This window comes from Pinus tabuliformis, chromosome 7 (genome assembly GCF_031772625.1).
Source record: "Pinus tabuliformis cultivar Carrire ecotype Pingquan chromosome 7, CPIR1, whole genome shotgun sequence".
Taxonomy (NCBI): domain Eukaryota; kingdom Viridiplantae; phylum Streptophyta; class Pinopsida; order Pinales; family Pinaceae; genus Pinus; species Pinus tabuliformis.
This window is the reverse complement of record NC_142293.1, coordinates 1,131,868,719-1,131,884,251: the sequence shown is the minus strand read 5'-3', so window position 1 is coordinate 1,131,884,251 and position 15,533 is coordinate 1,131,868,719. Positions and strand designations below refer to the sequence as shown.

Genomic DNA, 15,533 nt, shown 5'->3' with positions numbered 1-15,533 from the left:
CCCTTGGGCAAGTCACTGTAGATTGGAGGAAGCCAGAGATGGAGTTCATTGGGCCAGATGGCAAACTGGTAGTTCTGAGAGGAATGCAATCCTACCCACCTTAGACAGTCTCGGCCCACGGGATGGAGGCAGATCTGCGACATGGGGACATTGCATGGGCAGTAGAGATGAGGATTTCGAAGGTTTGGGGACAAGCCCAGCTTCCACCACCAGACATACAGGCCTTGCTAGACAGATACACAGTGGTGTTTGGGGGACATTACACCAGACAGGGGTTTCAAGCACACTATTGAGTTGGAGCCAGGTGTGCAGGCGGTGATCACCACCCCTTATAGGCATCCTAAGGCCTATAAGGGTGAGATAGAGAAGGCCATTCAAGAGTTGTTAGCATTGGGCCATATCAGGGGAAGTTCCAGTCCCTTCGCTTCTTCAGTAGTACTAGTGAAGAAGAAGGATGGAACCCTTCGCATGTGCATTGACTACCGGGCCCTCAACCAGAAGACATTGAAGAGCCAGTACCTCATTCCCCACATAAATGAGCTGATGGATGAGCTTAGAGGAGCCAAGTACTTCTCTAAGATCGATTTGTGTTCGGGGTACCACCAGATCAGGGTGAGGGAACAGGATATACCTAAGATAGCTTTCTGGGGCCACTATGGGCACTTCGAGTTCCTGGTCATGCCATTTGGGCTGACCAATGCTCCGACCACTTTCCAGTCATGCATAAACCATGTCTTCTGGGGACAGTTGAGGAGGTTTGTGCTGGTTTTCTTCAATGAAATTTTGATTTACAGCCGGACATGGGAGAAGCATCTCTAGCACTTGGAGGAGGTACTACGCATCCTGGAGGAGCAACAGTTTTATGCCAAACTATCCAAGTGCGAGTTTGGCTTGACAGAGATGCTCTACCTAGGCCATATCATCGATGTTGATGGGGTGAAGGTCCATGAGGAGAAGATACGGGTTATCCGGGACTGGCCAGTGCCACGAGATGTGACTGTGATGAGGGGTTTCTTGGGAATTTGCACCTACTACAGGAAGCTTGTCAAGGGGTTCTCATAGTTGGCAGCACACTTGACTGATTTGACCAAGAGAGGGGCTTATGCATGGACTGATGGAGCACAGGTTGCCTTTGATCGCCTCAAGGAGGTGATGAGAAGTTGCCTGGTCTTAGCACCTCCAGATTTTTCCCAACCCTTCACCATGGAGTGTGATGCGTTCGGGATGGGAGTTGGAGCAGTTTTGTCACAAGACGAGCATCCCATTGCTTTCGAAAGTCGGAAACTCCTACCACATGAGCTGTCATATTCCATATATGACAAAGAGATGTTGGCGATCATGCATGCATTTGCCAAATTTCGACATTACTTGGTGGGCAACAGGTTTCAATTGAACACTGATCACAACAATCTTCGTCACTTCATGGGGCAGTAGGGCCTCAATGACAAGCATCAAAAATGGGTCAGCGAGGTGCAGGCCTATGACTTCGATATAGAGTATGTGCGGAGAAAGCACAATGTGCTGGCCGATGCTCTATCTAGGAGACCAGCTGGTCTATCACTCATGAGCATCTGCCATGATTGGAAGGCTCAACTATTGGTGGAGTACTCCAAGGACAAGAAGGCATGCGAGGTCTTGGAGGGTACCCACGCAGATGAGCGTTACCGAGTGATGGATGAGGTCATCTATTACAAGGGGCGCATTTTCTTGGTACCCAACTCGCAGTTGAGAGCGAGAGTGCTCCAGGCAGCACATGACTCGCCATTATCTAGGTAGTAGGGGTTTCGGAAGACATATATGGCAGTCATGGAGAGATTCACGTGGAAGGGCCTCAAGGGGGATGTGTTGAAGCACGTATAGAAGTGTGAGGCATGTCAGCGAAACAAGGGGGAGCTGATTCACCTTGCAGGATTGCTACAGTCGCTTCCCATCGCCGAGGGGAAATGGGAAAGTATATCTATGGATTTCATCACAGGGCTCCCCACAGTGCAGGGGAAGGATTGCATTTATGTAGTGGTTGACAAGTTGACCAAATATGCCCACTTTTTTGCCATCCCCACCAGATACACAGCTGCATAGGTTGCAGAATTGTTCTTTCAGGAGATCTTCCAGTTGCACGGGCTCCCCAAGAACATTGTGAGTGACAGGGACATCTTGTTCATGGGAGGTTTTTGGCAGGAACTTTTCAGATTGGTTGGGACCAAGCTCACTCCTAGCACCAGCTACCACCCTCAAACAGATGGCCAGACCGAGAGAGTTAATCGGTGGTTGGAAGGGTACTTGAGGAACTACATGACAGGTCAGCAAAAGGCTTGGATCTGGTGGTTGCATCTGGGCGAGTACTGCTACAACACCACCCACCACATGTCCATTGGTATGACTCCTTTCTGTGCTTTGTATGGATATGATGCATTATCTTCTGTTGATGTTGTTTTTGGAGACCATTGGGCCCGAAAGGCCAAAGATTGGATCCAAGAGAGAGCCAAGACATCCTCAAGGCTCTCAAAGGTAACTTGGTGACAGCCCAAAACCAACAGAAGGTGTACGCAAACTGGCATAGGAAAAAGAGGCATTTCGAGGAGGGGGGCTTGGTGTACCTCCGGCTACAGCCTTACAGGCTGTCCACGTTGAAGCAGAAAGGCACCGAGAAGCTATAGCCCCGCTTCTATTGGAAATACCGGGTGATCAAACGAGTTGGGGAGGTGGCCTATGAGCTGGAGTTGCCTTTAGGGAGTAGGATCCACAACGTATTTCGTGTCTCATGCCTTAAAAAGGTGCTAGGGCAACAGGTGATAGTAGCAGCAGAGTTACCCCCACTAGATGATGAGGGCCACTTGGTTTTGGAACCTGAGACCATCTTGGAGAGGAGGGAAAGGAAACTGAGGAGCAGGACCATCAGGGAGTTCTTGGTGCGTTGGAAGAACTTGCCAAATGAGGATGCCACCTGGGAGGGTGAGCATATTTTGGAGCACCCAGCTTTGAGGTTTCTTGAGGACAAGCAACATTTAGGAGGGGAGGATTGTCATGTCCCTTCTCAAATACATTTCTAACAGGGTGTTGCTACACAATTTTGCACAATTTTGGCTAAGGAAAAGAACCCAACATTTCGACTTAGGGACTTGGGAAGAAATTTGACTTTATTTGGTTGCTAGTGGAATGTTGGGGCCACCCACATGTGAATTCGAACTAGGCCATTTGAATGGCTTGGAGGGAATTCGAAGAGATGGATGGAGGGGCCCACATGAGGCAAGGAAGGCCCGCGACGATAAAAGGAGGAGGAAGCTCTCATTTGGATTCATTCATTCACCTTGCAAATTGAAATTACTTGACTTTTCGCTCCGCTATTTAGTCGAGTCAACTAGCTGTTTAGCCACGAATCTCTCAAGCGGGAGATTCAACCTTACCTTTGGGGGACCTTCTGTGTCCGCCCTAGGAAGGCAGTTCCATTAGCATTTCAGGAGATCTGAGAGTGTGTTACAACACTACCATTCAGCCACATACAGGGAGTGTGTATTTCTAGGCTATCTAAAGAATACGCAGGAGTTTGAGCCACCATTGTTCAGTCATTTGCCAGGAGAGTCAAAGGATTGGGAGGGCAGCAGTAGACCAGCATTTCTTTAGAGTTTTGGAGCCAGCAGCCCAGCAGTTTGAATCACTGGGCTTGGGGACAACGCAGAGGGCCAATCTAGAATTTTCGTGGGGCTTAGGAGCAAGTGCTACAGCCCAGAAGCTCATCCGGGAAGTCAAGGGATTTGCAGTAGGGGTCAACCCAGCACTTTGGGACATTTTCCAGGAGGATTTATAGGCAGAATCCAGCAGGCCAAGTTTTGTAGTTGCAGCTGAAATTGGGATCCTTGGGGGTCGAATTTCAGAAGTCTAAACCAACTAAATTCCTTTGTGGGTTTTTCTCGTATTAGGTCAAGGAGTCAGGAGCTCAAATCTTATAATTTTCTGAGCATAGGAAATAGTGTTTCCAGCCATTCGAACTTAGCAGAAAGGGCAGTTTTCTAGGCAACACAGTGCAGATTGGTGCCGCAGTTGGAGCAGTGATCGGTTCATCCATTTCTCACCTGGGTTTGGTCACGCTTGTCCATCGAGACAAGCACAGGTGCATCATTCTATTATCTATTGTATTTTTCTCTCAAAGAAGTAATAAAATGGCTCAGCAATTCATTATTTCCAGCATTTCCATGGGTGCTTAATATATATTTCGTTTTTATATTTTGTTGAACAGATTGTATGCTTTATATCACTTGTAATCCCATTTAGGAACATTACATTGTGGGGTAGGCATTGAGGTAGATATTCCATTTTTACATCCATGTGTAGTTTTGTTTCATCCATGTTTTCTTTCTTTCACTCATGCCTTCATTGAAGATAACATTAGGCCATCTACCTACTCCCATTTGCCTAATTCTTTTTAGATATCTTATGAGCCGCACCATAGCAATTGCTTCGATGGGAGTTTCTCTTGTTTCACTCAACATTATCTCATAAGGTATCGAACTTTTTATTTTGAACTTGCTCATGATCAAGCGTTTTTGGATTTTCTCAATTTGTTTCCATTTTGAGACAGGGGTGTTGCTAGCCCACAATTCACACCCATATAGCATCACTGGACAAACTAAGAGTCCAAAAAGCACTTTAATCGTTTTCCAATCCCATAACTCTGCCTCTCTACATCTGTTTTGTGTGAAAATTCCTACACTCAAAGGAACCCCTACTGCAGCAAACTTGAATCTACTTCGCCTGCTTGATTTTTAAATTACATTCATCAAGTTATTCTTCTGAATACTGAAGCAAATTACTTCTGCAGCCTACACTAATTAAATATTTGATCTCATGAAACATAAAATAGAGCAAAGAACAAGATACATAGGACACACTTATTTTTGGACACAATAGTCCTCGGAAAAACCCAATGTGTGAAAACCGTTGCAGCAGTTCTAAGGGTTTATTATTATGCAGGAGAAATATACGAATACAAATCTAGGATGCTCATCTAGCAATCCTTTACAAAGAAAATACTGGTGGAAAATCTGAGTGAGTTTTACCTCACTTCACTCGGCAGAATTTCGGTTGATCCGGCACAACACTGCCTAACCCCGACTATTTTTGTGTTGGCCCTATGTAGGCCCTGCGTCACCTCTTATGCCCTCTACGTCAGCTATCCCGATTGTTCCAGCAGTTCCCAGCAGTTCTGGATTTTGCATGACATGTAGCTTTTCTACTCGGTGTTGGCCCTTCTGGCTCTGCGTCAGGACTGTGTGGGCCCAGACTTGCCCAGCGCCAGCTCTTCTGGCTTCTACGCTACCTCTCTTGCAAGTTCTCTCTGCCTCTCTGTCAGTATTCTCTGGAAAGTCTTTCCAGATTCTCTCTACCCCTCTATTGCTGAATGATCACTTAGTTCAAATTTCTTAGCTTCCTAGCCCCAGAAATCGAACTCCAGATCAATTCTCTCTCTCTCTGTGCGTTTCCAAATGAAACCCAAGCCCCCATTTTATACTTTTCCTGTTGAGTCTTCAATGGACAAGATTAAGTCTCTAATCAACAGCTAAGATTAAAACATGATTTGATCCACCTTTTATATCATTGTCACCCATATTTTGATTAATACCCATTAATATTTTAATTTCCCTAAGTTTAGACTTAGGAATCCCATTAAAAATATTAATTATTTTAATAAAATACAATTCAGGTGGAATTTCACCAAACGGTTTCTAGGTTCTTTAAAACTCAAGTGCCTTAGCCTCTCCACCAATTTTCAAGGCTCGAGCACTTCCGATGCTACCAAAAACTAACACTCCCTCTTAGCGAGGAAAGTGCTCTAGCAACAATGTCCACCTGCATGCGGCTCTATTTCTGAAGCACATCCTTTCTGCACTATCGCTGCCACCAACACTGTGTTGTTGTTGCTACTGTATCGCTGCCCATAACACTGCTACTGCCACTGCTACATCTGTACTACAACTCCCTCTCAAATGTTGCATCTACTATGCTACTAACGCTGCATCCGTACTGCAACTCAGTTGCTGAGAGAAGCAACTGAAAAACATCCAAAATTAGTTGAACTTAATTGTGTTCAACATAATACAATGAATTTGGAATCTGACTGCTACTGATTCTGACTCTCTGAATCTTCTGCGCCGTTGCTGACTCCTGCACTGTGCCAACTACACTGTTGTCAACCTTTCTTTGCGCTGATTAGTCTCTGGTCCCAAACCACTGCATTTGTCCTCCAAACACTCCACTGCATCATCTGACACTAAGTCCATCTCGCAACTGCTGAATCTTGGGCTCCCGTAGCAAGGAATTGATCAAATAGGTGGACTGCTCAAGGATCCTTCCCACATGTAGTCCTCCTGACTACAACTCAATATCGCCCCATCTCCCCTCCGAGATGTGTGGGCACTCATGGCAAACTCATCCTCGTCAATCTTTGTTGAAACAGCCTTAGGATCATGTTTTTCATCCTTATCCTTTTTTTTCAAAGGACATTGGAATGCATAGTGGCCCATCTTACCACAACTGAAACATTTCACCTTCGAAATGTCCTTCTTTCGCTTTGGCTTCTGCTATCCCTTCGATGCTAGAGATGTGTTCTCCTCCTCCTCCTTCGTCTTTGTGCCACTTCCACTGCTGCCACTGAGGTTGACCTTCACTAGGTCCCTCCTTAACTCCTCCTGTTGAAGAGCCTCCCACATATCCTCCCACGAAGGTAGTTTTTCTCTGCCCAATATGCTTTGGACGAAAACTTGCCATTCACCTGAGACTCCATTGAAGGCTATCCTCACCATCACGATTGGCTGAGGAGTCGACCCCACTTCAGCAAGTTGGTCTCTAGTGTCTTGAAGATGCTGAAAATAGAGGTTCATCCCTTCTCCTTTGTGCATCAAGGTCCCTTGCAACTTCTGCTCTAAATACATCTTCCATTGTTCAGAAGAGCCTTCATATAGAGAAGACAAGGCTTCCCACATCTCTCGGGTTGTATCCTTGCCCTGCAAGTGTGAGACCACATGATCTCGAACTCCATTGAGAATGAATCTCTTTGCCTTCCCTTGCTCGGCCTTAGACTTCTTCTTTTGATCGTTGTCAGCAGAAACAACTACAACACTATTGACGTAGGCCTCGAGATCATATTCCTCTAGAACAGCTAAGATTTTGGTCTTCCATATGACATAGTTGGAAGCTCCTTCCAACTTGTCTTGATATCTGAGCCCATGCGATGCCATCTTACCCAACTGTCGAACTGACTCCTCTAGTCGCTGCTCAGCAAGTGAGAAATTTGAACTTTTTGGTGGAAAGTTCTTTGAGGAGAAAATTCCCCTTCTACGTGTCTTCGTTCTTTTCCAATGCATTTCTGCCCCATCAGAAACTGCGCCCTTCAAGCATTGCACTGAGGTGCACTGAGGCTCTGCGTCACTCCCTTTGCCTCTACAAACTTACAAAATGGAAATCATACCTCTCTATCGTCTCACTCAGAGAGAGTTTTCCTTGGATCTCCTTCCCAGCGAGGACTGCGCAATCCCTTCAAGGGGATTCGAATCGCTGCCAAGTGTAGCTTTCGACCTCACTGCTCAGCACTGGATCTGCTCTTTTTGTTTCAAAATCAATGCTCTGATACCATGTGAAATTCCTACACTCGAAGGAACCCCTACTGCAGTAAACCTGAATCTACTTCACCTACTTGATTTTTAAATTACATTCATCAAGTTATTCTTCTGAATACTGAAGCAAATTACTTCTGCAGCCTACACTAATTAAATATTTGATCTCATGAAACAGAAAACAGAGCAAAGAACAAGATACATAGGACACACTTATTTTTGGACACGATAGGCCTCAGAAAAACCCAATGCGGGAAAATCAGTGCAACAATTCTGAAGGTTTATGATTATGCAAGAGAAATATCTGAATACAAATCTAGGATGCTCATCTAGCAATCCTTTACAGAGAAAATACTAGCGGAAAATCTGAGTGAGTTTTACCTCACTTCACTCGACAGAATTCCGGCTGATTCGGCACAAGAATGCTAACCCGGCTATTTTTGCGCTGGCCCTGCATAAACCTTGCATCACCTCTTTTGCCCTCTGCGTCAGTTATCCCCGTTGTTCCGGCAATTCCGATTGTTCCCGGAATTCTGGATTCTGCATGACAGACAAATTTTATGCTCTGCTTTAGCCATTCTGGCTCTGCGTTAGGACTACGTGGGCCCAGACTAGCTTAGTAGCAGCTCTTCCGGCTTCTGCGCTGCCTCTCTTGCAAGCTCTTTCTGCCTCTCTGTCAGTATTCTCCGGAAATTCCTTCTTCCAGATTCTCTCTGTCCCTTTGCTACTGAATGATCACTTAGTTCGAATTTCTTAGCTTCCTAGCCCCAGAAATCGAACTCCAGTTCAATCTCTCTCTCTCTCTCTCTCTCTCTCTCTCTCTGTGTTTCCAAATGAACCCCAAGCCTCCATTTTATACTTTTCCTGTTGAGTCTCCAACGACCGAGATTAAGTCTCTAATCAATGACTAAGATTAAAACATGACTTGATTCGCCTTCTAGATCATTCTCACCCATATTTTGATTAATACCCATTAATATTTTAATTTCCCAAAGTTTAGACATAGGAACCCCATTAAAAATATTAATTATTTTAATAAAATACAATCCAGGTGGAATTTCACCAAACGGTTTCTGGGTTCTTTAGAACTCATGTCCCTTAGCCTCTCCACCAATTTTTAAGGCTAAAGCATTTCTGATGCTACCAAAAACTAACATTTTGAAGAGCATATAATGCTTTCCACCCTCCTAAAATTCTCTTCTTTCTGCAGTCCTCCCAATTAGTTTGTTGTTGAAATCAATCCCGAGGTATTTGTACTCATTTACTTCTTCAAAACTGTTGCCTTCAAAGAAGAACGTACGCTGGCTCTGCTTCTTTTTATTAGAGAAAATAATTATTTTGGTCTTGCTAGTATTGACTTGCATTCCCACTGCTCTACAAAAATCACCTGTATAACTAACTAACATTCGATTATGACATTTAATATCTAGTGAACACGCTCCATGTCTGCCCCTTATTAATATGACACGGGGCTTTATCATTTACTGTATTGTGACACTTTTTTACCTACTGCTAACACGGAATAAATTACAATAATATGAACATTAAATTGTATGAATTCTATCAATTAATTCCTAGCCTTGTGTTTTTTGCCATTTCTTGCTAGACTCATAAGTTCTAGTTGTGAGCAAAAATGGTCTTATGTTTGAAATAATCAGTTATAACTCTTTTGATTTTCTATAGGCATGGGGTACTCTAGAAGAAAGAGAGGGAAACATAGGGACTGCTCGAAGGTTGTTCAAATCGTCCATAAACATAGATTCTCAAAATTTTGTAACTTGGATTTCATGGGCTGCCCTTGAGGAAAATCTGGGAAATTCTGAGCGTGCAGAAGAGATTCGTGACCTCTATTTTCAACAGGTATGTTGGAACTTGCTTCTTTTGAATTTTTGTATGCTTTCATTTTGGGAATGTCGAAAAGTGAACACAAAAATTAGTTATATATCTGTATGCACCGATATGGTTGTCTATTCTGTTATTCTTTTGTTACATTACACCCAATGCACCTGCTGAAAATGAGCTTCTCTTTGAGGCCATTTTGGGCACTCAATTTTTCGGTTTTCTTATCTTCATGCTCTAAAGTATAAAAATGTATGAAGCTAATGTGGGGGTGGAAGAGCAGGAAATTGCAGACGAATGTATTTCAAGGAAAAAGTCCGCTAACTGTGTGAAACATCCTTGTGGTTTTTTTCTGGATGTTGATTTGTGGGCTTCTTTTAGTACCATAAGGAAATAGCAACTAAACTGTAGTTTTATATTAGCACCTAAAGATCCATTTCTGGTCTGTACAATCACAAATATAATATTTTGATCCAGGAAAACTTTGAAAGATGTTTTTGTTTCAAGATTGAAAGCTAGTATTATCTGGCCAATGAGTTACGCATTAATTTCCACCCAAGCCCTTGACATTTTAACTTTAAAATATATATTAATCCAAATTAAAAGCATGACAAATAGCACTGGGAATGAGTAAATCCCACTGAAAGTGGTCAAAGATTGCCTATAACTGAGTTTTGACAACCACAAAATGCCCAGACAACTGGCAGCACTAGCATTGTCACTTTAGGAATCATTGGGCACTTATAACTGAGTTTTGACGACCACAAAATGCCCAGACAACTGGCAGCACTAGCATCGTCACTTTAGGAATCATTGGGCACTAATGTAGTAGCCGAGAAGAAAAACACCAGTGAACATTTACATATATTGCTATGCAGGAAACATCAATTTTTTGACTCAAATAAAAATATTCAGTTGTTGAGTGAAGGAATCCAATTGTTATAGAACAAATTGCTACATTTTTTCCTGAGAAAATATCATTTATATTATAGAGAAAGCCATATATGTACAACATATATAAATCAGAGATGAAAAATTGGCAACATATGCCAAAATCGTGATGTCAATCAGGAAACGAGAAATTGCTTAGAAAAAACCACTACTAATATGATAATATCAGTACTGATTCCTATCCACTACTAATATCACTTTTGGAAGAAAAAATTCATTATCTCAAGAAAAACCAGTGAAATTACATTTGGCATGTTGTCTAAGGACAAACAAAACCAATATATCCTCGTTACAAAATATTTTTTGGAATTCTGAATGTAACTATAAGATTCAAATCATGTGAATGCTATGAAATTTCACTTTTTTCCAATAGAAATCATCGATACTTTTCAAAAGCCTTGAAGGTCTTTTTAGCACTAATTTTTAAGGTCTTAGAGCTTATATAAACTTTAAAATCAGCAAACATATAGGAAAATCTGCCCTTGGCCATTTAGGGGTTGTTGGGCCTAAATAGCATGGGCTTGAGCTAAGATGATAGTGGGTCCCTGACTCCCTACCTTACGTGTGCCCATCTAGCAGGTTGCTAGGACTTCAGCAACACTACTGATTTGATAGGTAACAATAGCACATGGAATTTATTATTTCATGCTTATTTTTAGAGGATGTGCTACCATGCATGCACATTATACTAGATCATTCCATTCTTGAACACATATATCGGAGGCATGCCACCCTTGTGCATACACTTCTAGGTTGTCCACTCTTTTGGAAACTTGGATAGAGGAGGTTTAGTTATTTGCATTCTGATATATGCCTTGGCACACATGTTGAGAATACCCTATGATTGGAGTTGCTTGCACACTTATCTATGGGACCACTTCTGGCCCTTCTATCTCACTTCATTAGGATGTCATATAGAACTCCTTTGCATATTTGGGATTATATATAGAGAGAAGGTAGATAATTTTGTGCCCATGCTCTACAGACTACAGGTAATTACAACTCTGCTGCTTGTCACGCTGTTTTTTTTCTGCTGATTAGATAACATTTCTGGTGTATCGTGATAATGGATCATGCCTAAGTTGTTTAATCTTGAAGACCATCAAGGCTTTTGAAAACTATTGATGACTTATGTTTGAGAAAAGTGAAATTTCATAGCAGAAAACATTCACACAATTTGAATCCTAGAGTTACATTTAGAATTCAAAAAATTATTTGTAACGAGAATATATTGGTTTTCGTTGTCCTCCCCAGACAACGTGCTAAATGAAATTTAACCAGTTCTTGAAATTAAAAAATAAAAAATAAATAGATTTTTTCCTTCCCAAACCTATACTAGTAGTGGATAGGAATTTCACATTACAGTTATAAATTCAATGCCTGTTCAATCTTCAGACCGTAGTGGAATTTTGGCAGAGACTCGACCTGCCACATGTTAATCAGCATATGGGATATAGGAATCAGCTCTAACATGCAACCCATAGAAAAAAATATTATCCTGAACGAAGGTATTCGTGCTTGGTTGGCGGCTCAAGATCAGCCTCATGAGAACCTTATAAAGTGGTCGAAACAAGAGGAATTTAGAAGGATGTAGGCTAGAATTTTGATGGTTCAGTCGGCTGTTGTTAGTTGCCTTCATGTGTTCATTTGTCACTGGTACTGGGAAATGTTAAAGGGATTTTCAATGTAACACCTAATTTATTAGTTGTCTCATTTGGTATTTCGCAGATACTTGTGGTCAGCGTAAACACCACTTTTCATTGTTGTCAATGCTCATGCTTCTCTTCTTTTTCGTTTCCTTTGCTGCATTGCAGAGGACAGAAGTTGTGGGCGATGCTTCCTGGGATGTAAATTTGTCCGAATTTTTTGCCCCTGCGATCAACCGTATAAAGGGTTTGTTCAATTCTGATGATTGGTATCGTCCCCTGGCAAATGAAGCCGCCAAAAACGGTTACTCTCAGCAAGACAACGACGACAATAATAGAGAAGAAACTGGGACTCCTGGAAGCCTTTCAAAGTTAGATACATTTATTGCTGAAAATACCAGTGAAGTGTTTGACATCGATTCTTTTCTCAGAGAGAATCTTTCTCTTGATGTTTCAAGAATACGTGAAGGAATTGGACCGGTTTTCATGAGGAAAAACAAGAAGGATTCCAAGAGATATAAAAACCAGCAACCCTAAAGAGAGTACGAGAGGAGGAGAGGGGCAGCTGTACTGTGTTGGATAATGCTGGTAGACTTGTGCAGTGATTAATTCATGTCTTCAATTAATTTTGTCTGTCATGTCCTTAATTAATTTTGTAATTTCTTCATTATGCCAAATTCCAATGCATAAGAGGTTGGAATAGGAATGGATCATGTATTATTATACCAGTATTGCTAGTTGTTTTGTAACTGCAACTGTCACGTGTATCACTGACCCCTACATAACCTGGTTGCAGGTTGTATGTGTTAATTTATCTATATCATCTCCACCGGTATCTTTGACATCAAATTTCCTTATTACCACCATTACCATTGCTATTTGATACGGCATGCCTGATATTTCTATAATGCTGCGGTTGCAGGTAATATACAGCATGATATACATTGTAAACGCGAGGATTCTTCTTCATGGTTTGTGTGGTTTCCTTTTGTCTATTTTCATTTTCATTTGTGTTTCCTCTTGAACCATTTTGGTGGTCTGTGGACATTAGTATAATTTTATAGCATTTCTATCTTCACACAATGTTCAAGTTTCCATACTTGCATACACGAATTGTGGGTGCAGTTAGACTCGGTAGAAGATTCTGGTGTAGCTTCGGATCCTTCCCAAAAATTGATACTTTAATCTTAATTTTTTTTATAAATATATGCTAATTATTTAAAAAAAAAACATAAAATTTAGAGATTTCTTACTCTATTATTTATATAGTTATAATTATTGATTTATTATTCATACAATTATGATTTTGGCTTTAGATTGAGAATCTTTATGGAAATTTAAAATTGAAATCTCTAATTTGTAAATAATAAATCATTAAATTTTTAATAAAAATTCAGATTTTTGACAAATAATATTTATAAATTTTAATTTTATATTTTCTATATAATTAAAATTAGCATTGATAAATTACATCATACATTCACAAATTATAATCATAATCATAGAAATGAGAAGATTTTTTGACTGGTTTTTTTTAAATCTAAAATGTTACTTTAAACTCATCCAATGAAGCGTTGTGGTGCCAAATCCATGTTCCAAATTCCCATTTTTATGTTGTCATTGTAGTTGCATTACTCATCTCCAAATACTTGTTAATGTTGGGGCTTTCATTGCCCAACCTTTTTTAAATCTTAAATGTTACTTTAAACTCATCAAATGAAGCGTTGTGGTGTGAAATCCATGTTCCAAATTCCCATTTTTATGTTGTCATTGTAGTTGTGTTACTCATCTCCAAATACTTGTTAATGTTGGTGCTTTCATTGCCCAACCTTTCATAGCATGCAAATGAAAGTGGAAAATAGTGTTGAAATGTGTGTTTTGGTTTTCTAAGCTTTATGTTTACTTCTTATTATGTGGGTCACTACTATATGCCTTTCATTTTCCAACGTTGCTTTGTCTTTTTTATTTTCTATTGGATCTTTTTAGGATGGGATTTGTTTCATTTTTCCAAAATAGATCCATCACATGTCAAACCGAACCATTTTTACTTATAAGAAAAAAAATTCTAATATGGCTCACAGAATCTAAGATTTTGATTTGGTGATTCAACACCCTTTTTAGGGGGCTTTGTCGAAATTTTTAAAAATAAGAATTTTAATGCAAAATAGAAAATTTCACCTAGGTTTCCTAGATCTTAACCCTAAATAAACATAACATCAATGTTGCCAAAGAATATTTTAACTCTTTGACAACCCCAATCCATTAAGTAATTCAAGAGAAAGTCTGCAAGTGTATTCATAAGCTTCAACCTTTTAAGAGAATTCTATCATAGATTAAAAATATATCTATATATATACATATATATATATGTATATATTTATTATGAAAATCACTTATGACAATCTATAATATCAAATATGTACTAAATTTTTTAATATAAATGTTAAATCACTTATAAATTGCAACCTTAACTAATGTCAAAACAAGAAGACATTGTAGGTATTGAGAATTACAAAGCTATGAAGAAATACATGGCTGAAAATCAAATATGCAACTACACAAGTATTGAATCATTGGAAGTTTCATTAATATGCATAAAGAGGAAGTTCATATACATATGATAGCATTATCCCATAGTACAATCCTCTAGTTCTCCAAAGCCTTTGCTAGGGAAAACAGTGAAAACCTTAGTTCACACCAATGAGCTCAAATTAGCTAGCATTATACAATCAAGTGTAACCTAAGGTTTAATTTCAAAACCCTAATATTAAAGTCTCTAAGGGATGAAACCCTAAACCTAACCTTTAAGATGCTCCAAGAAACCCTAGCAACCCCAAGACAACAATGTAAAGTACAAAAAAGAAGCACGAGAGAAAGGAAGGCTAATTTGCTCATCATCATCACTTCTCTAACACAAGATGAACAAGAACAAATGAATGTGACAAAACTATATATCCTTATACACACACACGTGGGAGATGAGGGAGGCTAATAATGCATATTTGGGCCAATGCCCTTATAAGAAACATACAAAGACACATGTAGGTACACACATGTGGAGCACTATGCTCCAAGAGTAAGCATGTCAAGCTTCAAGGTGATGTTGCCCACAAGCAAGGATCCAAATGTAAGGGAACTCCACAATGTGTTTTGAACACTCTTATGAACCTCCCAAGCCATGTAATCCATTGACTCCACTCTGTTGCATGATACCATTGCAACCCAAACATCCTCAAGTCAAATTGAAGCCTCCATTCAAACATAATGCTACCCCATATTGTCAAGGGCTCAAAACCCTCCTCCATGATGTAAAAATCTCCTCCATTGCAAAGAATTCTCCAAGAAAGCATCCTCCTTTGTGTGGCTATGATGTAAAACATCACCAAGTTATATAAATCTCTCTGACACCCTAAAGAACATTGTCATGCGAGCACCAATTGAAAGTAGTCATCGAGTAAGCCATCTCCAAAGTGAAAATCCATCATGAACC

General features: G+C 40.5%; 1 protein-coding gene across 2 annotated transcripts in view; it reads left to right on the top strand.

Annotated features, from left to right (window-relative positions):
* The window catches only part of HCF107 (high chlorophyll fluorescent 107), a 434,314-nt gene extending 421,422 nt beyond the window's left edge, over positions 1–12,892 (top strand). The window contains exons 7-9 of one of the 2 annotated variants that reach the window (XR_016266887.1): positions 9,291–9,467; positions 12,212–12,631; positions 12,840–12,892. Coding sequence is in view for 1 of the 2 variants with exons in the window: in XM_089459467.1 (XP_089315593.1) it covers positions 9,291–9,467; positions 12,212–12,580 (546 nt within the window). In the remaining variant the exon portion in view is untranslated. Of the gene's footprint in view, positions 1–9,290; positions 9,468–12,211 lie in introns of both variants that reach the window. The other variant, XM_089459467.1, reaches the window with a different exon arrangement.
* The last annotated feature ends 2,641 nt before the right edge of the window (positions 12,893–15,533 follow it).